Source organism: Fundulus heteroclitus, unplaced genomic scaffold (genome assembly GCF_011125445.2).
Source record: "Fundulus heteroclitus isolate FHET01 unplaced genomic scaffold, MU-UCD_Fhet_4.1 scaffold_407, whole genome shotgun sequence".
NCBI lineage: Eukaryota > Metazoa > Chordata > Actinopteri > Cyprinodontiformes > Fundulidae > Fundulus > Fundulus heteroclitus.
Window position 1 is genome coordinate 71861 of NW_023396821.1, and position 27287 is coordinate 99147.

Consider the following 27287-nt stretch of genomic DNA (forward strand, 5'->3'; position numbering starts at 1 on the left):
ATTACACCCTGGACAGTTCGCCAGTCACAGGCCGTTTTATTAGACTTCAAAGAAATTAAATAATGCCTTTTTTATAAACTCATGAGTTGTGATAATTAATTGCTGTGCAATAATAGGAAAAACAGACTGGTTACTGTAATGTGTGATCTGTGTTAAATTAAAAAATATGATGTCATCATAGTGTTAGTTATGTGTCCTGCATTGTCCATGGTTGTGGTTGGCATTGTATGATCATAGGATTGGTTTATATTGAATGTGACAGGGAGCCAGTGGAGTTAATGTACAGGAGTGAAGTAGATGATGTAATGATAAAGCTGCTGTCTTTGTACTAGCTGCAGTTTATGGAGGTTTTCTGGAGGACAGGGAGGGAAGGGAGCTGAAATTGTAAAGTCAAGAGGTGAGTGGACTGTGAACCAGTTTGGCAAAAGTGTGAAGGAAGAACTTGATGCTGCCGAGATGAAAGTTAACCAGGTGATGATGTGGAAAGTGAAGGAGAGGATGGGAGGCTGTCCAGGATGACTCCAAGGCTCTGAAGCTGAAAGGTGGGAGAGATACAGGAATGGTCAATGGATATTGTAGACATACCAGATTTGGTTAATGTTGACATTGCACAATAAGCAAGTGAGGTAACTGATGTGGCATGATGTCCACGGCCCGGGAATATATGGGCTGACTTGAAATTTTTTTCAGTCAAACTCATTACTTTTGCTTTAACCCATGGTATATATGTATACATATGCACTTTTACTGATGATTTTTAGAGTTCAACAGTCTGATGGCAACGGGGGAAAAGCTGTTGCAGAACCTGGTGGACCTGCAGCGGATGCTGTGGAACCTTTTCCCAGTGGGCAGCAGGGAGAACAGTCCATGGTGGGGGTGTGAGGGGTCCTGATGATCTTATGGGCTCGGGAAAAGCAGCGCTGGGATGAAATGTCCTTAATGGAGGGGAGAGGAGCCCAGATGATCCCTTCTGCTGTCCTCACTACTCTCCTCACGTTTCTCCTGTGGGAGGCGCTGCAGCCTCCACACCACACAGAGAGACAGCTGGTCAGAATGCTCTCTATGGTGCTTCTGTAGAAGGTCGTGAGAATGGGCGGGGACAGGTGGCCTCTCCTCATCCTCCGCAGAAAGTACAAGCTCTTCTGTGCCCTCTTCACCAGTGATGTGGTGTTCACAGACCATCTGAGCTTGTCTGTGATGTGCACCCTGAGAAATTTGGTGCTGTTGACCAACTCCACAGCTGAGCTGTTGATGAGCAGTGGAGCGTGGCAAGGCCAGTTCTTCCTGAAGTCGACCATGATCTCCTTCGTCTTTTCCACGTTCAGGATCAGGCTGTTGTCTCTGCACCGGCCCACCAGCTGCTCTACATCCTCTTTGTAGTCCCGGTCGTTGTCGTCTCTGATCAGGCCCACCACCGTTGTGCGTCTGCAAACTTCACAATGTGATTGGTAGTGAACCTGGGGACGCAGTTGTGTGTCATCAGAGTGAACCGCAGGGGGCTCAGGACGCAGCCCTGAGGGGAGCCCGTGCTGAGGGTGATGACATCAGAAGTATTCTGTCCGACCCGGACGACTGAGGTCTGTTGGTGAGGAAGTCTAGCAGCCAGTAGCGAAGGGGTGTGCTGAAGCCCAGATGTTCCAATTTTTGCAACAGATGCTGTGGGATGAGGGTGTTGAACGCTGAACTGAAGTCCAGGAGCATGCTCAAAGGGCCGGGGCGTGGGTGGGCTTGGAACCTGTTAATAACTGCTTGCAGTTCTAGTATATTATTGTCTCTGGTCGGAAACTTAATGAACTTATGGAACAGCAGTTCCCCTGATGTTAACATTAGCCAGCATGCTATGCTAACATGGCATACAACATATACTAGGAGCTTCAGAGAAGCAAATAGAAGCATGTCCTCATGAGTTATGTAAGCACACTATTCTTTAAAGAAAAAAGACATATACTTCGCTATCAACCTGCATATTCTTGTATATTCCAGAAAAAGTAAAAAAAACAAAGCAACTGGACTTGTTTTTCGTAGTTGAAGCCGTTTCGCTTCCTCTCCAGGAAGCTTTCTCAATTCAAAAAGTCTGGAGTAATGTGGAGTAACAAGCTTTATACTACTGCCAGTATAAAGCTTGTTACTGCACATTATTCCAGACTTTTTAAACAAGTCCAGTTTGTTTTTTTACTTTTTTTGGAATGACCATGACCTGGATGACTGAGAATCTTCACCAGCATAATCTTGTATAGTTACCACTCACTTTACTGTCTAACCTGCCCTTTCTGGCCACTCACTAAAGCCTTGACCTGCCATTTGATCAGAGCCTCTTGCCTCAGCACTAACCAATAGGGACATGTCTAACACCGTTTTTACTCAGGTCTCACTGAGGACGTTCATGTTCCCAGCACTCAAAATTCTTTGAATTCAACCCAAAATGTAACGTCAAAACCAAAAGTTAGACATTTATAACCAAAGGTTTTTCACCTGCTGGAAAAAATGTTTCTTTTTTGTAATTAACTTTTTCACTTCGAGACAAAAAATAAGTGATTTAAATTTAAAAAACAGGTTTTGTAAACAAAAATATTATGTTCAAAAATAATTCCATTGCATTTTTGATTGAAATTACTTTATTTGATTGAATAATAAAAAGACAAATTTCCCTCCATACACTAATACCCCATCTACACTACCCCTTTTTAACCGTGCCAAGACCAGTCCAAGTTCGGTAACCGAGATAACTATTGAGTGTAAATGGAACGCAAACTGAACTGAACTAAGCCAGACACAACCGCACAAAATGCAGCCCAGTTCCATGTGTGGGCTTGGCCCGGTTTTTCCCTGGCTCGGTTCTCTGATAACAAAGAGCACATGAGCAGACCGCGTCATCTACTTACAGCCAGCTGACATTTCAGACATTCATAAAAATACTAGCTTCCCTACCGTGATACACGATTTCCAGTGATGATTCTGCTTAGCAGTGTGATGAACCGCAGCGTCTGTCGTTGTTTCCTGCGTCTGTAAACCCTTATTAGACTTACCAAAAGCCGACTCTGTCAAGTAAATTCACCAAAAGTTGTCGTCTTCGCCTGACTCTCCGCAAACAACGAAATATCACAATAACAATCAAGCATAACTTCCTGAATGTTACGGGCGCCAACATTTTTATTTGCTTGAGTCCCTCCTTCAATCCTAGAGAGCAGTAGTACCGCAGATCGTCGCTAGGAGGCGAGGAACCAAGGAACCGAGATAGCGTGATGTGTAAACGGTTGTCAGAACCAAGCTCAGCTTGGTTAACTGATCCAAGCTCGGACCGAGCTCAGCATGGATCGGTTTAACAAGGGTAGTGGAAATGGGGCTATTGACATAGGGCACACAATTTGAGTCAGGGCAGTTTGCCTCAGGCTGAATGACATGATCAGAACAAGTGTTAAGATGGATGCTGTTCAGATAAAGAATTGGCACTTGTCTCATTCGGAATACAATTTCATTCCAGTTGAGCTCAATCCAATCACAATGTTCCAATTGGCCGGTTTATATGACATAATTTTACTCTCATCCAGATTTAGATTACTTATGGCAATGTAAACATAGTTACTGAAAGCTGTTCCTCCTGAACCTAGAGTAACAGGATCAAAAGAACTGGAAGAAAAGCGCAAAGGAGCATCTTTGTCCACATCAAGTGAGCGAGGGCAACAAATTCTGATGGTGAACCCTCATCCTCCCATAGGCTCAGTGAGAACTACAACTGGCACTGCACGTTTTCCTTTGTGGTGAACAGATTAATTGGTATTCTGCCAAATCTGCACCAGATCTGAGATCAGGTTGGGATGGAGGCTCCAGTCACTGTGTAAAGGCCCACTTCTCTGTTCATGAATTCAGGGTTGTAAACTACTCTGATGGAAAGCAAATTTGTGCGCACCCTGCACAGCAGAATAAATATAAGAAATAAAAAATAAAACACAAAAATAATATACATAAATCAACTGCCTATTAAAAACAGCACCATATAGGTTTCGACTCAAGTATTAGCTTAATTTGAGATATATTAAACAATTTTTTCAGGTAAGTATACAGCCCTTGGCCTGTATCAGTGCCCCGTGCTTGTTGCCCTTCTCAAAAAGTCGCCCATGTAACTTGAGAGGATCAGATCAGTCGCTGGATCGGTCAAGTGACCAAGAGCAGCGCTCTATGTCATGACCTATTCTAGGTTACGCCAGTCTGACAAAACAGATATGACACTTACCTGATTAGATATATTTTTGGCTATCTGATGTAAATTGAATCTAGAGTGGCGACTTAGAAGTAACTCGATGACTTCTCACTTTGCTGGTCCAAAGTGGTCTTCTAAAACACGCTAGGAGAATGTTTAATTTTGGGACAGTACAGTGTTGCTACTGGCCTTCAGGGGCACTAAACCTGGAGGTTACAGGACTATCTCCCCTGGTTGCTAAAAGTTACGCTATACTAGGGCTGGACGATAATTCAATAACAATATATATCGATCGATAGACGTGTGGCACGATAGGAAAAAATAGGGTTGATAAAAGTTCGATAGAAACAGTTTTCCTTCCTTCCTTTCAGCCTATCATATTAGTTGATGCTACAGTCACTACTTCCTCTTGACCAATCGTAATCGCGGACCCAGGCACGCCGTCACAAAGCGCCGCCCTCTCAAACCACAACACAGAGCATGTGAATATGTCGCAGCAAGGAGCGGCGGAGGAAACGGTCCCAAAACGGGGTTTTACTAGTTCGCCAGCCTGACAGAAATAAACCACAGTGATTTGTTAAACTTGCAAGGAACCGGTAAAAACAAAGTCTGGTAACGCAACCAACTTGTTTCATCACGTAAGCCGCTCACACCCGCAGCAGCGCGAGTTTTGCATCCCCGCGCGACTCCACGGATATGCTGCTGTTGTCTGCAGTTGAAAAACCTGGCTTCAAACAACTTCTCGCCACTCTTGATCCGCGATATAAAGTTCCGGGACGCAGGTTTTTCTCTAACAGCGCTCCCTAAATTGTGCAACTAGTGCAGGGAATCAGTGCAAAATGAGCTGCAATCTGCGTCTTCCTACGCCACAACCTCGGACCTCAGCCCTGTGTCAGCCTCTTAATTATGAAACCTGAGAAGTAACTGCTATTCCCACCTAAATAGGCCATTTTATGTATTTATTTATTTGGTATATTTATTTTGGTCATTTTACTGGTCACTTTAGTTTATTCTTTGTCAGTATTTAATAACATAACTCAGGTCTCTTAAGTTATTTTTCTTAAAAAAAATCTGTTATGGTTGAAAAAGTTGGTTAAATAAAGATTTAATTGGAATTCTGTGTTTGTGTTCTTTATTAAAATTAAATCATTTAGCAATATCAGAAAATGTCCAGGCAGAGCTGCACATAAAATATGGTTTTAAATATTTTCAATAATTATCAATATTGATCAATATGCATTTTTTTTATCGATAAGCTTTTTTTCTATATCGTCCAGCCCTACGCTATACTACTTCTGACTTGGACTCATTTTGATCCAGAGATATTGACAAAACTTCTGGGCCTTGAGCCCTGGAGGCCTAGGTCTAACGACACACCGGTCTGACAGTGACACATTTTGAACCATTATTAAAACTGTCATTACCAAACAGGGAAAATTTCCAAAAAATTTAAAATCAATATGTGTGATGTTTTCATTTTAAATGTCTCATGTGGAATAAATATATACATATTCCAAACATCACAAAGCCTTAAAGAAGCATAGTGCAAGTTCCAGATTTTTTGCTGAAGTTTGACCCCTCAGGTGACAGGTCAAGATGACACCAATGTGTATACGCATTAGGAGAAGAAGTTAGCTTGTGTTCTCTCGTAAATGCATCAATGCCAGTGGAGACTCAGAAAAGTAGCCAGGTAAACGAGAGTCGCACCCACATCCATAGAATACAAAACCAAATCCCTTTCTCATGAACTGACTAATGGAGCCCATAAAGGCAACGCCATTAAATCGAGGAAAACTCATTTTACACATTGGGCAATTGTAAGGACATGAACAGTATGGGAAATAACTAAATTGTACCTTTAAACTTGCACAATACTCATTTAATTAAGGCTAATATGTACAGTATAGTAATGCCAATACTAAGTGTTTTAGTGCGGCAGGTGCGCTACCTGTACAGGGCCCAAATCTCCAGTCCAGGTCAAACTGTTTGAGCTTCCTCATCTCCTCCTCTGCTGTAGCAGCATCTGATCAAATAAGTAGATTAAAAAAAATTGAAGACAGTTCTGAATAAAAACAACTGACATGCAATGCTCTTATCAACATTAACATGCTTTATATTAGCAAATTATTTTTGTCTCTATTTTAAAACTAACCCTTGCATGTTGTCTGGCTGTGTAGCAGTAGTAATTGCTGTCTTAATGCCAAAGAGAGCAACAGATTTTACTTTCATAAGTGGAGCATTACTGCTTTCGCCATTGTGCTCTGATTTTATTCTGGGACTATTTGACATTCAATTGATACAAAAACTAGAAGGTAGAAGAGGAAAAAAAGGAAGAGGAAAAGATTAGATAAAATTCTAAAAGCAAGAAAAGGTGACAAAAATAGAGGAGAGGAAAAGGAGAGAACAAGATAACATCCTCAGAGTCTGCTTCTACACCTGCAGAGAGAGATAAAAAAACAGCAAAACCTAAAACTAATTTTAATGAATATAATAAAAACTAAAAATATGTCTCCTGCAAAGGAGTTGCACCAGCCTGTGCTTAAGAAAGTTAAAGAATAACTAGAAATAACAATAGAATAGCTCTGCTAATTATTTTAAACTGATCAGTGTTACAGATCATAGTGTTGATGTGGACCTATAAAAACCAACACGTTAAACTAATTAAATGTCTCAATAATGAATGCAAAGTCCAGCCTAAACTACAAGCATAGTGTGCGACCTCACCCTGCTGAGACGGAGTAGGTGTGGGACTCTTCTCTTGCTTTTCCCTTTTCTTTGATTTCTTCGCTACCTTAAATGAATCAGTTATCAATCCACGCTTTGTTGTCATGGTGATCAATCTAGGAAATATACATGGATTGATTTATTATACCACTTGATAAACAGATTTTAATAACTTAATGTCGATAACTGGTAAACTTTAACAAGGAAAACCAATGTTGTGCAATCAAGCCACGAGGAATAAAATGAGACTAAAGTTTAAAGCAACTGAAATGTGAGACTTTTACAGGCCCTTAAGCCGGGCGTACACTGTACGAGTTTTTCAGTCGTGGTACTTATATACATCTCAAACTGTGCGACGGAACCGCGGGGTTTAAAAAGTTCATCGCTCACGATCTGTGCGGCGCGACGCTCGGACGAGACCGGACTGCTCACACTGTACGTCGTGTCCCCTCTGGGACCGCTCGCTGTGGTGGCAGAGGCAGGCGAGCGACGGTAGGTGACAGGGACCCAGAGCAGGGGTTCGAGCCCAGCTCTGGCGAGGCCCGCAGGAGGCACCGGGCGTCGGGGGAACGGAGGGGAGAGAGGAGGCACGAGACGGAGAGGAGGGCGCCCCCTCGTAGCTCTGCTTGAACAGCAGGATGCGCTCACGAAAACCTCACGACAGCCGACTGAATTTCAAACATGTTTGATTTTCACGATCGTCCGATTCCTGATCGGGAGCTAGTCGTGAGAAGCCAGTCCCCACTCCTCCCCCCCTCTACGATCAAGCTGAAATTCTGCCCGATTCAAAAAATGCTCGCACGACTGAAGAATCGGCCCGAAAAGGGGGAAAACTCGTACAGTGTACGCCCGGCTTCAGGGGACTGTTCTCACAGCAGGGGGCCACTGTATAAAACCTCCTGGCCACGAACTAACACTCTCTTTTGCCCAATGCTTCGGCAGCATTGGGGAGAACACTCTGAGCTCTCTTCTCTTTGCCTGTGGGAACGTCGAGGAGAGAGTTCTGCCACCCACATGGGGTTCGCAGCCTCACAAACGTGCTCAACTGGGAATGCAGCTAAGTCTGCAGCCTATCTTCTGTGTAACCAGACGGCGGAGTAAAGAATAATCAGGCTATACCAAAACCAGCCTTGTGATTTTTGTCAGCTGTTGCAAGAAAGCTGAGAACCCTGCAGCTCGAGCCTCCAGAGAACGAACATAGCTACACCAGGAAGGCCATGCAGAGAGCCCACGCTGCATCCCCCTTCACAGGCTGAGTGCAGACCACCGGAGGCATGTTAGCACATCCGAGGCCTTGTTTATGGCGTGGGGGCGTGGCCAACACCTGTGGCTCGTCAGGAGCGGCTTCCACTGGCTTCTTAAGGAGTGTTCAGACAGATGGAAAACGTCAGCGTGTTAACCCAGTCGTGGTATGCCTAGGCCTCTGACCTGTCTCCTGTACCTGATATTTGTAAGTTCTTGGAAATCCTGTTCTTGGAATATCTTGTCTCTCTTGGTGTTCTTCAGTTTCAGATGCCCTGACATTGTGCTAAAAGAACCAGCTCCTCAGAATCCCTGCCACTCAGATTTTGCTCTGGCAGCTCTCCTCATACTCTCTTGGAGGTACCAAGCCGGGCGTGAGACCCCCTTCCCTGGATTCACCATGTTCACCCGCAATACTCCGGTTCTTCCATCTGCTCCTCCCGTCTGCCGTCAACTGTGGTGCGCTCTAGATCCCTCGCCAGCATTACCATCTGTCAGCCCTCCAGTCACTCAGTCACCTGTTACCATCAATGAGTTACGGTCACAGAGTTCCCTTCTCATTACTCTCCCTGGCGCAGCTTCTGGAATTTTCCCCTGGTTCGATCTCTCGTAACTTTGTTCTCTTTCTTTCCGTAGTCGTTCCAGCACTGACGTTCAGACCTCGCTCAAGCCACACGTTGTGTCTTTCCCCGTTGTCCGAGCCTTTAATAAACATCTAAAATTTATTCCTGTCTCCCATCTGTATCTGCATGTGGGCTAAACACTTAAAAACCATGACAATTATTATCAAATCGTCCAATAATAGGTTATGCAGATTGACATTTTAGATCATAAAAAGTAAGTGCATAGTTAATAGTACTTTAATAATGCAGTCTACTAACTAACTTACTTTCAAGTAACGTAGCCAACACTGTTTGTAACACATACATATACTACCAATGTCTCCGTGTCTAAGCATTAGTGAGATTTATCTCTTTCATATTCTCTGCAATATAGAGAAAAAATGCATGAATAGGACAGACTGTCCATTTTGCCAGCTTCCGTGAATGTGGATAAACGACCCCAACGAGAGAACCAAGGTTTCATTTCTACACAAATGTGACGGTCTTGGTCTAGGTAATGTTGTTATAACTACTTAATTTAGAGAGGATGGCGGGAGCGCTGAACGGATTCCCTTATCAATTTCATATAAATGATTAGAATTATAACATTGTTAATAGGGCTGGTCGATATTCCAATAACAATATATATCCTTCCTTTTGCATTCTAGCCATGTTAATTAATTAATATTAGAGTCATTACATCTTCCAAACCAATCACAAACGCAGACCCAAAAAACGCTGCATCACCAGAGTCATTACATCTTCCAAACCAATCACAAACGCAGACCCAAAAAACGCTGCATCACCAAGCTCTGCCCCCTTCAGAGGTCAGAGAGCACGCATTCATCTGTTATTACAATTTTAGTCTATGCTTCTGCCCAAAGATAAAACTAGTTCAGATAAAATTTAGCCAACATAGAAAACAATTCAGCAGCGTTTATGATGAACATTCAGCCCCACCCTTAGGTTATCCTCAGCGTTGTTTCCTGGGAACTTACCCTGTTATATGCACAATAAAAGCTCTGTTAATGTTGTTGGTCTTTAACCAGTTATCAGTTCTATGGTCCCGCTTTTCTGCAAAGTATCTGTGGCCCCGCTTTCCTGTAAACAAACCAAAACAATGACGCGTTCTTTTACTTCTTCTATTGCTGACACAGTAGTTGGTGGCTCTGCTGCCACCTACCGTAATGTGCTAGATTCAAAAGTATGAAGGTCATTTTGAATCAAAACTATTTGTGCATTGTAAGTGTGAATTTGAATTTGCAGAGAGTTACATTATAGGTTTTATAATTGTAGAATTAAAAAAAAATTCAAAAGTATTTTTTTACACATGTTTAAATTTATGTACAAGTACATAAATTGTGTTCTACAAGTTGCACATCAGAAATCTCTTACATTCTCAGTCTTGCTCTAAATGGTCCAGAACATATGTTGCAAAACTATGCATTGTAACTTTGGAGCTTTGTAATTGTAGAGTTCTTTAACAATTACAAAAAAGTTACACCTTACACAAATTTGCAAAATACACACTCAAGTGTACATGTATATTTAAACATTATATGCACAGCGCAGAAATGTGTGCACACACACATTTCTGCATAATAGTAATATTAATAGTACTTAACGTAAAAGTATATGTGTGTGTGTGTGTGTGTGTGTGTGTGTGTGTATATATATATATATATATATATATATATATATATATATATATATATATATATATATTGACTGCTCTCTGTATTTATATTTCTAATTTATTTCATTTGTAAAAGAAAGACAAAATTGTATTAAATTCATTTTAATGAGATATTATCAATACCGGTTACGTGTGTGTGTGTGTGTGTGTGTGTGTGTATATATATATATATATATATATATATATATATATATAACATAACCACCAATACTACTGAGAAGAGAACTGGATTTGATAGCTCACCACAGCAGAGTGCTGAACAGACAAATTTTCGGTTTCCCTTCGCATTTATAGGCAACCAGTAGGGGGCGCCAAAAAACACCCAACACAGGACAATTATGAAACATATTTTAGCAACAATTTCATCTGTATATACAATACCGGTTACGTGTGTGTGTGTGTGTGTGTGTGTGTGTGTGTGTATGTATATATATATATATATATATACACACACACACACGTAACCGGTATTGTATATACAGATGAAATTGTTGTAAGTTTCTGGAGCATCACATTTGTGGGGTCAATTAAACGCTCAGAATGGCCAGAAAAAGAGAACTTTCATCTGAAACTCTACAGTCTAATCTTGTTCTTAGAAATGAAGGCTATTCCATGTGAGAAATTGCTAAGAAATTGAAGATTTCCTACAACGGTGTGTACTACTCCATTCAGAGGACAGCACAAACAGGCTCTAACCAGAGTAGAAAAGAAGTCGGAGGCCGAATTGCACAACTGAGCAAGAAGATAAGTACATTAGAGTCTCTAGTTTGAGAAACAGACGCCTCACAGGTCCCCAACTGGCATCTTCATTAAATAGTACCCGCAAAACATCATTGTCAACATCTACAGTGAAGAGGCGGCTGCGGGATTCTGGGCTTCAGGGCAGAGTGGCAAAGAAAAAGCCATATCTGAGACTGGACAATAAAAGAAAAAGATTAGGATGGGCAAAAGAACACAGACATTGGACAGAGGAAGATTGGAAAAAAGTGTTGTGGACGGATAAATCCAAGTTTGAGGTGTTTGGATCACAAAGATGAACGCTTGTGAGACGCAGAACAAATGAAAAGATGCTGGGAGATGCTGGGAGAATGCCTGACGCCATCTGTTAAGGTGGAGGTAATGTGATGGTCTGGGGTTGCTTTGGTGCTGGTAAGGTGGGAGATTTGTACAGGGTAAAAGGGATTCTGAATAAGGAAGGCTGTCACTCCATTTTGCAACGCCATGTCATACCCAGTGGACAGCGCTTGATTGGAGCCAATTTCATCCTACAACAGGACAATGACCCTAAACACACCTCCAAATTGTGCAAGAACTATTTAGAGCAGAAGCAGGCAGGTGGTATTCTATCAGTAATGGAGTGGCCAGCGCAGTCACCAGATCCGAACCCCATTGAGCTGTTGTGAGAGCAGCTTGACCGTATGGTACGCAAGAAGTGCCCATCCAACCAATCCAACTTGTGGGAGCTGCTTCTGGAAGTGTGGGGTGCAATTTCTCCAGATTACCTCAACAAATTAACAGCTAGAATGGCAAAGGTCTGCAATGCTGTAATTGCTGCAAATGGAGGATTCTTTGACAAATGCAAAGTTTGATGTAAAACAAATCTTATTGCAAATACAAATCATTATATCTAACCTTGTCAAGGTCTTGACTCTATTTTCTATTCATTTCACAACGTATGGTGGTGAATAAGTGTGACTTTTCATGGAAAACACAAAATTGTTTGGGTGACCCCAAACTTTTGAACGGCAGTGTGTGTATTTATATACACACACTGTGTGTGTATATATATATATATATATATATATATATATATATATATATATATATATATATATATATATATATATATATATATATATATATATATATATATATATTTCAGAGGTGCAAAATATTTCGATACATGACTTTCTCAGTACTTGATACTGTTAGTACATCCACTGACTGTAAAATTACCTGTGAAACATCTTCCTACAGCCAGAAAATTGTTCTGATTCTGTGAGAGAAGGGAGTTGCAACATGGTGGCCAGTGACTTCAGTTTTTCGGGCCAATCAGCAATCCAGCGAATAAATAGAGATCAGTGGTTGATACACATCAAACATATTGCCTTTATTTTGAAAAGTAGTCTCAGGCATTAGTAACCACGTCCGGTCTTGTAATATGAATAAACAAGCCTTTTTTCGTTTATGTTTAAAGGCATTTTTGTTTTTTGTTACCCGAAATGGATGATGTTCTTATGTTGTAGTTCAACAAGCCCTGTATTCATAAAACTTTGGTCATCCTTTGTGATATGGCTTCTCATATTAAAAATAAGAGACAGAATCTAACTGTTGTATCTTAAAGACATAGGCCTACTTATCGTCGCTAATTCTTGGACATCCTTCTTTCCCAGAAAACAAGGCTTTAAGCGATACATTCATTCAGCCAATAACAAATAAGGCAAAGTTCCACTGAGAGTCTCTTTTGTCCAAATTATAGAAAAGATCACAACAAAAATGTTCTGTGTGCTTTCTTCTTAGACTGGCTAGGAATTTTCTTAATTCATATTAATGATTTTTTTTCTCTGTGTATAACAAAAAATATTTAGTTTGCAACACATTGAGAAACATAATATACACTATATTGTATTGTAGGAGTATTCACTCACCTGCCTTTGACTCCTCTGGGAAGGCTGTCCACAAGGTTTAGGAGTGTGTTTATGGGAATTTTTGACCATTCTTCCAGAAACACATTTGTGAGGTCACACACCGATGTTGTACAACAAGACATGGCTCTCAGTCTGCACTCTATTCTATCCCAAAGGTGCTCTATCGGGTTGAGGTCAGGGCTCTGTATAGGCCAATGAAGTTAATCTACACCAAACTCTTCCATCCATGTCCTTATGGACCTTGCTTTGTGCTCTGATACACAGTCATGTTGGAGGAGGCAGGGGCCAGCTCCAAACTGTTCCCACAAAGTTGAGAACATGGAATTGTCCAAGATGTCTTGGTCTGTTGAAACATTCAGAGCTCCTTTCACTGGAACTAAGGGGCCAAGCCCAGCTCCTGAAAAACAACCCCACACCATAATCAGTGGCAGAGCTAGACTTTTTGTGCTGGGGGGGCAAGGCTATCTGTAAGGGGTCCACTGACTATGACAATGACAATACAATAAGAATACTTTCATTCACATACTATATATAAATAAAGACTGATGAAATGAGATTTGCACATGTAATTTGTAGTTTATTATTAATGTATGCCACACAGTTTACAATTACAATATCTCAAAAAAGAAGGTTATAGAAACCTATTTGGTAGATGCTATATGTGTATTTTAGTATTATCATGAGGAAAAAACAGGTAATGAGCAATTGTGTGAAAATATTGAAGCAACAAGTCAAACAGCAGACATGAAGTTAAAGGTATACTATGCAACTGGGGTTGATTTTTCAGCGAGGCTCCCCCCAGAGGGCGCAAGTAAAAGTTCACTGTCGTAAAGATGCTTAGCTGTTCTTCTGGTTTCTCCGTCAAGCCAGGCGCGGTTGTTTTGAGCTTAGCAGACAGGCGAACACAACGAAAAGTTGAAAAAACGACAGTACAAACAATGACTAACACAGTGAAAGTATGAACATGCACACAGAGAGAGAGAAACCATTCCAATGTTACTTACAATCGCATCAGCAGAAACGCGAGGTCCGCGTCAGCCTTGCAGCCTTCTTTTTCTTTTAGCTCTCGCTATTCGGAAAAAGCTTGCCCGATGTTCACCCGTGTACGACTCCTCTCTCTGTCCAGAGCCCTTTTCCTCTTTCTTGCCTGCTCCGACATGGGTTTTCACTGTTTTCTCGCTGGTTCCGCCATGATAACTGCGCAAATATCGCCACTGCGCTAGCAACGAGCATGCCTTTCACTGGGGGCGTGTAGCAGTTCTCGGCGTAAAGCAAGACCAACTCTCGCAATGCACCAGACTTCTGAGCCTGTGGGTGCGGGCCGAGGGCTCCTGCAATTGCAAGTACAGTATTTCCCCTACAGACCACCAGGGCGGCCGAGAAAACCTTTGTTTGACCTGGAATGACTTATTTAATCATCCAAAACGGTATGGAACACATTAATTAACTGAAAAATGTTGCATAGTATGCCTTTAAGCATGGGCATAAATGTGTCTTTCAAATGGACAATGATCAGCCATGTTTGAAAGTACAAATAATAACGAAAACCATGTTGACATTAACTTAATGCAGCTATGACCAAATGTACTGACTCCTAAACTGTCATTGGTACAAGTCAGTGAAGAGCTAAAACATGACCAGAAACACAAAACTCCTTCATGCAGTTATAAAAGTAGAATCCTTCTGTTGTTGTGAGATGAAGCAAAATATGTTACAAAAGTCTTCAATTTTGAGGCCCAGTGCCCTCCTTGACTCTATACTAAGTAAGTATTCCAATGTGACTTAGCCTGGCATCAGCCACTGTTGTCCTTAGGTTAGTTTTAATCAATTTTAAAGCAGAAAAGCTTCTCTCACAAGAAGCAGTACTAACTGGACTAACAACAGCAATCTTGCAACGTTTGAATAATTCACACAAAACCTCTTGATAAGGTTCAAGAAACACAAGAAAATCAAGCAAAGTAGAAGGCGTGTCTAAATCACTCTTTATTCTCTGATCAAGCAAACACTTTGCTTGGTGCACCTCATGTTTCAGGTCATCTAAATCTGACTCAAAGATCTGTCCAAAAGCAATCAGAGGTTCCACATTCAAGAAAGTTGCACTTTTGGGGTTTAGAGACTGCACTCCTTGCATGATCTCACAGTTTTTCTTTGAAAAATGCCTCTTTTACTCCACTATGAGACAGTCAAGCACCTGATTAAAGAGTGATCTGGGGAAGCCATCATCATCACCTTTTCTCTGTCCTATACTGCTCATTACAAGTGAGTCAAGAAATTTTAAACTTAAACTTAGATGTCTTCTGTCAATTTTTACACTAATTTTGCTCTTCTTAGCAAGCTCCTCGACCTCTTTCCATAGTTCATCAAAGTACTTTTCATTTCTGTAGTCCTGGAAAGTGTCTCTAAGAGCACCTACTAGATCTGTAGCTCTTCTTAGATCAAGAGTGCTGGTCTGGAGCATGTCAGAAAGACATTTGGCATCACCTAGCACTTTACAAAAGGTAACCAAAAGACCTAAGAATTGCACATCTATTTGAAGAAGCAGACCCCTTGCCTCCACTGATCTTTCACCTTTTTTCTCAAGTGCAATATCCTGCAACAATCTCAGAACTGCTGGAAGTCTATCTTTCATGGTACGGCATGCCGTGTACTTGCAGGCCCACCTTGTATCCGAAAGTGCCTGGAGCTCCCTGGGCTTTTCTGCTGGATACAACTCTTTCTGTACATCAAGCCACCTAAGATGAACATAAGAGCCAGACACAAAGTTATACAGCTGCTGTAGAAGTGCAAAAAAGTCAACGACCTTAGGAACTGCTTTGGTAGCATCAACAAGGACTAAATTCAAGCAATGTGCGTTACAATGAACATAAAATGCAAATTTGGCATTGCTCTGAATTCTGGCAGATACACCGGAATGCTTCCCACTCATGACGGATGCACCATCATAACCCTGTCCCACTAGGTTATTTATGTAGTCCAGACCATGTTTCTCAAGACAGTTAATGATCATTTCACTAAGACCCGCTGCATTAAGGCTTTCAGCTGCCTGGAAACATAGGAAGCTTTCATGGATGACACCATTGTAATAATATCGTACAACTACAGATATTTGTTCCTTTTTTAGGAAGTCTTTTGTTTCATCTGCAATAACACTGAATGCTTCACATTCCTTCACTTCTTTTATGATTTCGGTCTGTACCATCTCTGCTAAGCACTGAAGAATTGCATTTTGGATTTGATGACTTGTGTATTTTGCATTGCCACATCCTCTAAGCTTTTTTTCAATTAACTGATCATATTTTGCTATTTCATTCAATATAGCCAAAAAGTTTCCCTTATTTTTAGAGTCCTCAGATTCTCGATGCCCCCTTTGAGCAATATTCTGTGTTGCAGTCAACAGAAGAACATCGGCTATTGTTTTAATATAATACCGGTTTTCTTCCACCACTTTTTCCGGTTTGGGTTTATAGAATTTAGCATGGTTGTATTTCCCTCAATAGCCCTTTTATATTGACTCCATGCATACATTGCATTTACGTGGTGCTCTGACTTTGAGTGAAGTTTAAATCCAGACTCCTTGTACAATGCCTTTTTCCAATAACAGAAACCAGAACGCGAGGCAAAGACACTGTCTGGTGCATTAGGCAAGGAAAAATGCCTACAGGCAAAGCAGTAGGAAGAGTCTTTAATAACAGAATATTCTAACCAAGAACAGTCTTTGTACCAGGAGCTGTGAAAAGACCTCTTTCTCATTCCATGCTGAGTTATGGGGAAGTTTGTGGAACTTGGCTGAACAGGGCCATGTTCTTCGGACCTTGAAATATCTGGAATAGAAACATAATGGTCATATAAACACAATTGACATGACCATTATGTCATCTAAATTGTGCAATTACAAAGCAGGTGTTTTTCTAAGTAAAAATACTACCTGGTCCTTTTGGAAGCGTAAAAGGAGTGCTGGACGCAGCTGAGAAGAGGTCAATGGGATCTCCTGCAACTGGCCCTTCTGGCTCCTCATCATCCTGATCAGATGTAGAGCTCTCTGTGTTTTCTGACTCCTCCTTTGATTGAACTACATTGTAAAAATAGTACATTAACACAATTGAACCGACAATTAAAGAAACACATTAGCAGCAGCCAACATGTAAAAATAACCTAAAACAGAATTGGAATTTGACTGTTTCTGTAGATACTCTGACCTGGTGATGGTAGACTGGTGCTTGCCTGACATTCCTTCTTGTGACTGGTCTCAGGACATGAGCTACCAGGACTGCTGATGTCAGAGCTGAACCCTGTTTGATTTGTCCCTGAATTGCTTCTTTTTATAAAGAAGATACCTATCCTGCCATCTATCCTGCTTCCCTGTCTTATCATTTTCAACTGGCCCTATTACTATGTAATATGTGAAGCGCCCGCTTCACATATTACATAGTGATAATAGATCCCCACTTCCAGTGTGTCGGTCGGGGCAAACAGACTGCGGCTGTATGTTGAGTATTCAAACTTCTCAGCTACTGGGGCGACCAACATGTTTTTATTCATAATCATTATCAACTTTATTGATAAAGTGCTTTAACAGCAGCCAGAGCTGAAATAAAGTGCTAAAAATCAGCAATAAGAAAAGAAAAATCAAATAAAATGACAAAACTAAACACACAAGAATTGAAAGAAATTAAAAATTTTATGTAAAACATAATTAAGCAAAAGGAGTAAACAGATTAAATTGTCCCAAAGTTCCTGAGTGAGTTTCCATGACGACGGAACTCTGAGGGCCAGAGGGAGAAGCTCCAATGGGATACAATGGCAACTTCTGACGCCCGCTGCAGCGGCTGTGATTAATGTAGAAATCTGAAATTCACACAGTCACATTGTTGGTATTGATGGCACTGTTCTTAAATGGTTCAGGTCTTACCTGGAGGAGAGAACTTTTTCGGTGAATATTAGTGGCTCTAAATCATCTATTGCCTCAATGTCTTACGGTGTCCCACAGGGCTCAATTCTTGGCCCACTGCTTTTCTCTCTTTATATACTGCCTCTGGGTTCTATCCTTAGGAAACATGGGATCTCTTTTCATTTTTACGCTGATGATTGTCAGATTTATTTGCCCATAAAGCAGCAGGATGTACGGTCAATCAAACATCTCCTGGCTTGTCTAGGAGATATTAAAGCTTGGTTGGCCTTGAACTTTTTAAACTTTAATGAAAACAAAACAGAGGTGATGGTGTTTGGACCCAGTGGCTCCTGTGAGTCCTCCTCTGTTGACCTGGGACCTTTGGAGGAATATTTTAAACCTGTTATTACAGATCTTGGTTTTAAGGTGGATAGTGATTTTAAATTGGACAGCCAAATTAGAGCCGTGGTTAAGTCCAGCTTTTATCATTTAAGGCGATTGGCGTCAGTGAAATCTTTTCTTTCCAGGCAGCATTTTGAAACAGTGATCCATGCTTTTATTTCAACTCGATTGGACTACTGTAATGCACTTTATCTGGGAGTCAGTCAGGCGCTGCTCTCACGTCTGCAGCTAGTACAAAATGCTGCTGCACGTTTGTTGACAGGTACTCGAAAAAGGGACCATGTGACCCCTGTCCTGGCCTCACTTCACTGGCTGCCTGTATATTTTAGGATTCATTTTAAAATTCTTATGTTTGTTTTTAAATCATTGCATAATCTTGCCCCGGCTTACCTCACTGAGCTTCTTCATCTCCACATACCCCATCGGTCTCTCAGGTCAGCAAATCAGCTGCTCTTGGAGGTACCGAGAACAAAAAGGAAGCTCAGAGGGGACAGGGCTTTCTCTGTTATGGGCCCCAAATTATGGAATGACTTACCTTTGCAGGTCAGAGAGGCCCCTTCTCTGTCCACTTTTAAAGCTCGTCTTAAAACCCATCTATTTAACTTGGCTTTCAACACCAGCGAGATCTAGTTTAAAGTGTATGTCTTTGTTTTTAAACTACTTTTAATTATAATTATTTTTATTTTGTTGTGTTTTTGGATTGTACAGCACTTTGTATCAACTGTGGTTGTTTTAAAGTGCTTTATAAATAAAGCTGGTATGGTATGGTATGGTTGACTTATTTGGTGAATTTTAGGATTTTCTCCCTTTTTATGCACTTCTCAGTACAGGATTTACACCAAACTAACAGAGTAACATCACCCGGTGATACTGAACACAACCATGCTAGCGGCTAACTGTTAGCATGTTGCTAACCAGAAGTAGCTTTAGGAAGGTCCTATCAACTTCTGCTTAGCCAGGGTTTTTCTGCCTTTACAGACAGAGAGAGGGCTGCAGCTGTCAGTGAGTCTCCATGACAACGCTGCTAGCAAGAGGCTCCTAGGAGGTCCATTGAGAAAACCTAAACCTAAACCTGGAAGTCTATGCTCATAAATCACAACCATAAATCAGCAAAATAACTTGTAATAACTCTACTTATAACTAACTATCAGAAATATAAACTAAAGGTCACCAATCAGTTCTAAAACATCTTTAGACGAACCCTTGTTAATCCCTGGAGAACCAGCGTACCAGATTAGCGCCTTACAAAGAGTTTTCAATCATTCTGTAACATTTTATCCGAGTGTGTTTTACTCATGCGAGCAGCAACTCGAGGTCTTGTCTTACTTTTAATTGATTATTTTTTAACCTGGACACAAACCAAACAATTATCACAGGATCAACCCGATCCTGAATAAAATGAATCGATTTACACACTTACCATAACTCAGGGTAGCTCCCCATCAGTTGCCGCAGGTTGTGATAAACTAACTTCCACTTCTTCTTCTTCTGTTTTAAAAGTGGTGCGCTCCTCTTCTTCTTCATCCTCTTTGTGTTTTTTTTTTTCCAGTGTCCTGTCTAGCAATGTGGCAATAAGAATTGATGTCTTAATGCCAAATAGAGCTCGACAGTTTTTGCTTTCACAAGTAGAGCAAACAGCTTTCGCCATAGTGCTCCGCTTGATTTGTGCATGTAAATAGCTTTATTGTGATTCCTGCAGGGAGAATTTCAAATTATATGGACACTACAATGGGAAAGTAGGAGAATAATGGAAGAACAAGAAGAGAAAAAAAGAAAGAGGTGAAAGAAAGAAAAGATAAAAGGGAGAGAATGATAAAACGTCCTCTGTCTGCTCCATCACCTGGAAAGATACGCAAAAAGAACAGCACAACCAACAGACATAAAGCAGCAGATACAATCGAGTAACACCTTGATGCCATTGCTAAATCATATGTATTATTATTTAAGCTAACATGTGTAATGTGATACCTGAAAAAAGAAAGTGAAAGAAAATAAATAAATAAATTATAGGCTTTCTGTATATAAGTGTACATTTAATACCTGGGACCCAGCACCTGTGGGAGTTTGTGAGAGTGGTATAGTTAGGTATAGTTACAGCACACCTTTTAACCATTGTGACAAAAATATATTCATTGTGAGATATATAAGCACACCCTTTAATCATTATGATAAGAATATATTCATTGTAAGATATTAATCCACTACATTCCCCCCTGTGATCCTGAAAAGGGTCACAAAGTAAATCACGCTCTACAACTGATTGTCGAATTATCACGAATACGAACTTCAAGAGTAAATATTGATTATACATAGCACACCAAAAGCTAATAGTAATTAGTACAAGATTCTAGAATCAAAGCACACCTCAAACTAATAGTGAGTGATACACAAAACTATGATCACATGGTAAAACATAAAGGATTTATAGTAAAACAAAGAGGAAACCCCCCTTGGCACTCTTGTGAGGACATTTCCTCTTGCTTACTTTTTTTATAGAAGGATTTTCAGTGTTTGTTTTAGCAATGATACGGGGTAGAGGGATGACATGTCCAAGCAGCTTGATCATCTGCTAGGCCACCACAACCCTCACCCAAAGGTGTCACTGCACACCAGTACATCAACCAATTTGATGTTTAAATAATACTCTATCATGCCTGGCTAGGTCAGGCAAACTAGTCACTTAATGGTCAGTAGACCTTCATTACAACCAACATGTGAGCAACCCTAATGGTACTCTCTGCACAGTACTCGTACTGCCAAAGGCGTTCCCAGGCCAGCCGGGAGACATAGTCCCTCCAACGTGTCCTGGGTCTTCCCCTGGGCCTCCTCCCGGTGGGACGTGCCCGGAACACCTCACCAGGGAGGCGTCCAGGAGGCATCCTGACCAGATGCCCGAGCCACCACAACTGGCTCCTCTCGACGTGGAGGAGCAGCGGCTCTACTCTGAGTCCTCCCCAGATGACTGAGCTCCTCACCCTATCTCTAAGGGAGAGCCCAGACACACTACGGAGAAAACTCATTTCAGCCGCTTGTATCCGGGATCTCATTCTTTCGGTCACGACCAAAGCTCGTGACCATAGATGAGGGTAGGAACGTAGATCGACCGGTAAATCGAGAGCTTCGCCTTTTGGCTCAGCTCTCTCTTCACCACAACGGATTGGTACAGCGCCCGCTTCACAGCAGACGCTGCACCAATCCGCCTGTCGATCTCCCGCTCCATCTTCCCCTCATTCGTGAACAAGACCCCAAGATACTTGAACTCCTCCACTAGGGGCAGGACATCCTCCCCAACCCGGAGAAGGCACTCTACCCTTTTCCGGTTCAAGACCATGGTCTCGGATTTGGAGGCACTGATTTTCATCCCAGCCGCTTCGCAATCGGCTGCGAACCACTCTAGTGAGAGCTGTAGATCACGCCCTGATGAAGCCAATAGGACCACGTCATCCGCGAATAGCAGAGACACAATCCTAAGGCCACCAAAACGGATCCCCTCAACACCTTGGCTGCGCCTAGAAATTCTGTCCATAAAAGTTATGAACAGAATCGGTGACAAAGGGCAACCTTGGCGGACACAATCATATTTATCATTTATATCCAACTTAGTTTCTGAGATTATTGATAGTTCTGGGTTTGGGGATTAGGTAACACCACCCCCCTTAGAGGTTGAATCCCCAGTCCTCCAGTGGAAGCCTCAGGAGCACGTTGTCCCGGCAACTGCTGCTGCGCCAGTGTGGTAGTAGCCAAGCGCCACTGCAATACTTGACGTCGTGCTGTGTCGCGTTCTGTTGTCATCTGCAGCAGTCTCCCCTGTAAGTTGACTATAGTCTGTTGTGCATCTTGAAGTTTTTGTGTCAGCTTGTCATGTTCCTGGGTTAACTGCCACACTTTGGCCTTATGTTTGGCTCGGTATGTGTTGCGGCGAACTGAGAACATGCGCTTCCGTGACGCCGGAGATAGACCTCTGATCAGTTGAGTATAGACCACAGTGTTCATAGAGGCAATTTCAGTCTTTAGGTCTTGAGAGGTTTTGTAAAAATCCAGAGGGTGCATCAGGAACCCCGAGATGTGGCTCATCTCGAGGGAGCTCAGCTGCATCTGCTGAAAGACAGTAGCAGGCGGTCCCAGTGCAGGATTCTCCATCGTGGTAGGACCAGTCGCCATCATGCCCAATGTAGACGGCAACTCCTGGAAAGATCTGTCTGGCCATCCTCGGTCCTCTGGGTCCTTGGGGCTGGCAGGGCTGAAGTCGATCCTCAGGGCTCCTGGTGATGGCAGGTTGTCCATCGGCAGTACTCTGGGGGTCATCAGGAATGTGCTTCCCCCCGGTGGTACGGCGCCTGGCCCCTCTGCTGGATCGTCTGGCTGCCTATTGGGAATACTGGTGCCTGTGCCTACATATACTTGTGTGCCTAACGACACATGTGCGGTGTTTCCTCCTCTATTTGCGCGTTCCTGTCACTCCTCCGTGGGTATGTGGTGTACATTAAAATAAGCGTCCGCCATTTTCAACAGTCTGCATGTGGAGACATAGTATGGTATAGTTATATATACTCAAGAGGCATATATTCTCCTAAGAGAATCTATAAACACTTTGGCATGCAAATTACTACATCTAAGCGAGTCTATAAATACTTGGCATGCAAATTACTATATATATATATATATATATATATATATATATATATATATATATATATATATATATATATATATATATATATATATTAGGGCTGGGCAACGATTAAAATATTTAATCGCGATTAATCGCGATTAATCGCATTGTATTTACAAACTCCAAGAATGAATTCAAAAGTAGTGTAAAGAGCACTTTCATTTTAATGTTCTGCTGCCATATGAACAAAAGTGTTGTAACATTTGTAGCACTTATCAGTAACACATATTTAGTCTAAAGCTCAACTTAAACATGTAAAACAAAAAATAGCAATAATAATAAATTAAAGCTTATTGCCACTGACAGGGAATTCTCTTTATGGGGAAAAAATCTACCAAAAACAGGCAATTTCTGAGGTAACAGCAGGGAGCAGCATTACCATTTTATGTTCAATACCAAAGTTTAACTTGGCAGTGGTTACAACTAACTTGTTTCTGTCATATTTGTTGCTGGAAGAACTTTAAACTGAAATGCTTGCTAACTCGATATGCTTGCGTTGCTTGCGTTTATTTGACGTTGACACGCGGTTTTTTGTTGTTGCTTTCTCGCGTGCATATAGTGGATGGCAGGGAAAAACAGGCAAAAATACATGGATACTTTGAAACGAGAAGCGACTTCACCGACGGCGTCTAAGCAGACCCCCCCCGCTCCGCTCCGCACAAAACTTGTTCCGTTCGCCAACTCACCGCCTCGCCTAAGCAAATAGCGTACCGCGAGCGAGCTATTTTTAGAAACGTAACGTCACATCACGTGGTACGCAGTAGGGCAAGCTTGCATAGTCCGTCGCTGTTTCGCTGTAAAAGAGACGTGCGTTACCCTTGGTTTTACTCGGTAAATGACTGCTTTTTCCAAATCTAAGACCATGGTTTTTAAACATTGTTGCTATGGAACGGGCAACAGCGACTCGAGGTACGCTGATCGGCCGCATATGAAGGATGTTTTCTTCAAGACTGCCAAGGAGAAATGTGTGCACTGGGTACACCGGTGCGGTCAGCCTACACAACAGTTCAACCCGGAAAAAGTTACCAAATTCAAGTACATATGTAGCAAGCATTTTGTTGGAGGAAAGGGCCCAACCGAAGAACATCCTGACCCAATTCCAGCGACATCAAGTAGTGAACAGGTAAAAGTATTTTGGTGGCCGACATGTTAATATTGAAGCGCCTGCTACCATGATAGCATATAGGCTATCATGGTAGCAGGCGCTAACATGATACCCTGCTACCAGGATAGCTTACTCAAAAACATTTCAAATAAGACAAACATTAAACATATACCAATCCCTGGACGGATGCCATGATCGCCGCGCAGGAAAAAAAAAACAAAGCTTACTATTCGATCAAGTCGGCCCGTTTTCCGGTTTTTTAAGCCCTCGACACTCAAGCCATCGTTTGAGCTGAAGGTTGGTGTGTTCTTCGACAGTGCGGCCAGTAATCCGTGCGCCTGGGACATCGTCTTGGGAAAGTTTAACGGCTATAAAGTCGGTCATATCGCTGTTTCTGTTGCGCGTGTAATAGCTGGTTGCTACGGGCGTTCTCTACCTGTATGTCCTATCTAAGCGGCAAAAGGGGCGTTGCTCTTGAGACGGTGACGTCACGTGCGCGGTACGCTATTCCTGCGGGAAACACCGCCTTCCGCATGTCGGCTTTGTTTTTTTCCGGCCAGCACCTTACTCTGAATCCGAGGCTTGGCTGACAGCGAGGTTATTGACGCATTATCGCCACCTACTGTTCTGATTCAAACCCCTACACCGCAGCAACAGACCTTCACAAAATAAAAGCATGTGAGCAACATGCGTTAACGCGCGTTAAAGAAAATATCGCCGTTAATAGTCTAATGAGTTATCGCGAAATTAACGCGTTAACTTGCCCAGCCCTAATATATATATATATATATATATATATATATATATATATATATATATATACTTAATATCAAAAAATGCACGTACCTGGTGGGGGTGAGAGGAGATCATGGTATTATTTTATATGATTTGGTCTACCTGTACCTCTATTATTGGGAATTGACCAGTTACACTCACAATATGTTTTGAGACCAACCCCCGAATGAGGGGTACGACGCAGCAGACGACTACTAATATTATCATTATTCTGATTCCTAGTATTATCCCTGCTGCTTTGAGGTATCTTGACCACCCAAGCTTATTGAACCAATCCCAAAATCCCTTCAGCTGAGTGTTCCAATTGGATCTCTCCACAAGTTCGTCTCTCATCTGCTTCATTTCTTGAAGAACACCTGTTAGGCTGCCGTTAACATCTGTATGCATAGGGATCAAGGTACAACAATCTTTCCCGATATAATCACATAGCCCCTAGTCCCCAGCCATGCGGGATTCCAGTACGAACCTATGTTGTAAAACCATTAGTGATGTGGCATGTAATTGTTCTTTTACAAGATCTATGCCCTGTATTGTAAAATTTATAAACCTTTGTTGATTGTACCATAGGAGATTTATCCACCTACTATTTCGAACTATGTATTGCGCATTGTTAATTGATCCGACGATTTGTATTGGTATCGAGCCAACCCCTCTTCCAGTTTCTATCCACTCACTTCCTAAAGCAACATGTTCTTCAGGCACCCCGAATGGGGTCTGATCCCATGTAATATATACTTCATCTGACATTTTTCAACTCCGCTCGTGCTTAGAGGGAATACTTCTATTTGTACGGTTGCTTATTTCATTAGATGTTTCGTTGCTGATTATTTGATTATTTATTATTAACTTTAGTTGTCCTGTCAGCATTACTGGAGCACAGATACCTTCCCACTGAGGAGGTAGTGAGGATAGCATTTGCTCATTATAATGACACATCCAAAAAATGTCTCCAAAAGGGACAGATCCTTGCGCCAGACTCCTTACTCGGTATTGAGCTACCGTTGTAGGTTGTATGTCATAGATGATATTTCCTCCATCTGGTACTACTTGTTTACAACTTATTTTAGCTTTGAGGCTAGTTTCACATAGCTTGATGTAGCTGACGTTGCCTCCAGCTGTCGGTGGGTACCACGGTATTTTATTACATTTCACCATTTCGTCTGCAGTCCCCATCTTGCTAGAGGTTCTTTTGGTCACCTCTTCTAGTTCTTTTCCTCGTGCTATACAAAACGGAAAAATTAGTTCAGCTGGTTTTTGTACTACTGGAGGGAGGGAGGATGTACTCAGTACTTCATTTATTGAGGAGGTTAGTGCTTTGGGGCATCTTTTCCTGTCTTCTGTCCATGCTGGTAAACCTGCAGCCATATGCATGGCTTAGTGCGCAAAGCACTCCGATATTTCTGGGCAGTCACCTATTTTACTTCCAGGTATAATCTGAAGGGTTGGTAATTTGTTAGCATTATAACAGGCTATACAATCATCTTTAGGGCGCTTTTTAGCTGTAAACATTGTCTGAACCGAGAATTGTATCCACTGTTGGAACATATTTGTCTCCCATTGTGACGTTTTTAACGTACTTAGGTCCCTTTTCTGTCTTTTGTTTATTAGCTTTACTACTCTATGAGCTCTTTCTACCGTCATAATTTGTTTTGTTAGTATGTTTTGGCATATGTTTGCCTTGCATCTTACCGTAATGATCACCATCCCATCCCCACGGCAGTCCATGCTTTGTGGAGTTCCAAGCCAAAATTTTCCCATTGACTCGTTTCCTAAAATTTCTTCAGACATTACATAATCATATCCTTTGGTTTGCACATGCATTAATGATTTGTTCTCCCCACCGTTATTACTGATTATCCCCTGGTTAGTAGCTAGTGTTATCATTGCTAGTGCACATGTTTCTGTTTGACGCTTTAAATGTGAGTGTGCATTGTTAGTGGTAAGCTTAATAAGGTCCCCCCTTGTTAACCCAAAGAGGGTTAACATAAGAAGAAAACTAGTCAGATTCGGAAGAAGACGCATACGAGACATGCCCAGACGGCGATGGAGTGGGCGGACACGGCTCGATCGCCGGCCCAAACGCACCGTACGGGGAAGGGGAAAGGGAGGGAGGGGGTGGGGAAGGTGAGGGTTGTGGAGAAGGGGAAACAACTCCACCAGTGTCTGGTGGGTGAGAAAAAGGAGGTTCCTCCAGTGCCTCAGAGCTGGGTGAGTCTGGGACAGGCCTGTCAGGACTCTGAGTGGCAGGAGAATCAGCATTACTGCTGCCAGAGTCAGAAGGCGAATCGGAAGCAAAAGAATGAACACTATCATCC

At 41.9% G+C, this 27287-nt stretch overlaps 2 protein-coding genes and 1 long non-coding RNA gene across 7 annotated transcripts in view; 1 reads left to right on the forward strand and 2 right to left on the reverse strand.

The window, feature by feature from the left end:
• The window catches only part of pold4 (DNA polymerase delta 4, accessory subunit), a 66713-nt gene extending 56795 nt beyond the window's left edge, over positions 1–9918 (reverse strand). Inside the window, exons 1-3 of one of the 2 annotated variants that reach the window (XM_036131037.1) lie at positions 9765–9918; positions 6923–7038; positions 6147–6221 (exon numbers count right to left, since the gene is read on the reverse strand). In XM_036131037.1, the coding sequence (XP_035986930.1) occupies positions 6147–6221; positions 6923–7028 (181 nt within the window). In that variant the 5' untranslated portion in view covers positions 7029–7038; positions 9765–9918. Of the gene's footprint in view, positions 1–6146; positions 6222–6922; positions 7039–8363; positions 8472–9764 lie in introns of those variants that run through there. The other variant, XM_036131036.1, reaches the window with a different exon arrangement.
• On the forward strand, positions 8281–8880 carry LOC118560209. Its single transcript, XR_004929175.1, has 3 exons — positions 8281–8331; positions 8429–8698; positions 8801–8880. It is a non-coding gene; the product is annotated as an uncharacterized LOC118560209 (long non-coding RNA).
• Positions 9919–12874: 2956 nt separating the features above from the next.
• Positions 12875–19938, reverse strand: LOC118560210 (zinc finger MYM-type protein 1-like). 4 transcript variants are annotated; one of them, XR_004929178.1, is made up of 4 exons: positions 19821–19938; positions 17036–17179; positions 15771–16931; positions 12875–13507 (listed from the first exon to the last, which is right to left on the reverse strand). XR_004929178.1 is itself a non-coding variant. In XM_036131038.1 (3 exons), the coding sequence occupies exon 3, from the start codon at positions 16307–16309 to the stop codon at positions 15275–15277; it is 1035 nt and encodes a 344-aa protein (XP_035986931.1). In that variant the 5' UTR covers positions 16310–16931; positions 17036–17179; positions 19821–19938; the 3' UTR covers positions 14513–15274. The 4 variants fall into 4 exon arrangements, 1 of the variants encoding a protein (XP_035986931.1); XR_004929176.1 differs by lacking the exon at positions 12875–13507 and having other exon boundaries at positions 15537–15842; positions 16832–16931; XR_004929177.1 differs by lacking the exon at positions 12875–13507 and having other exon boundaries at positions 15537–15842; positions 16814–16931.
• Between the last annotated feature and the right edge of the window lie 7349 nt (positions 19939–27287).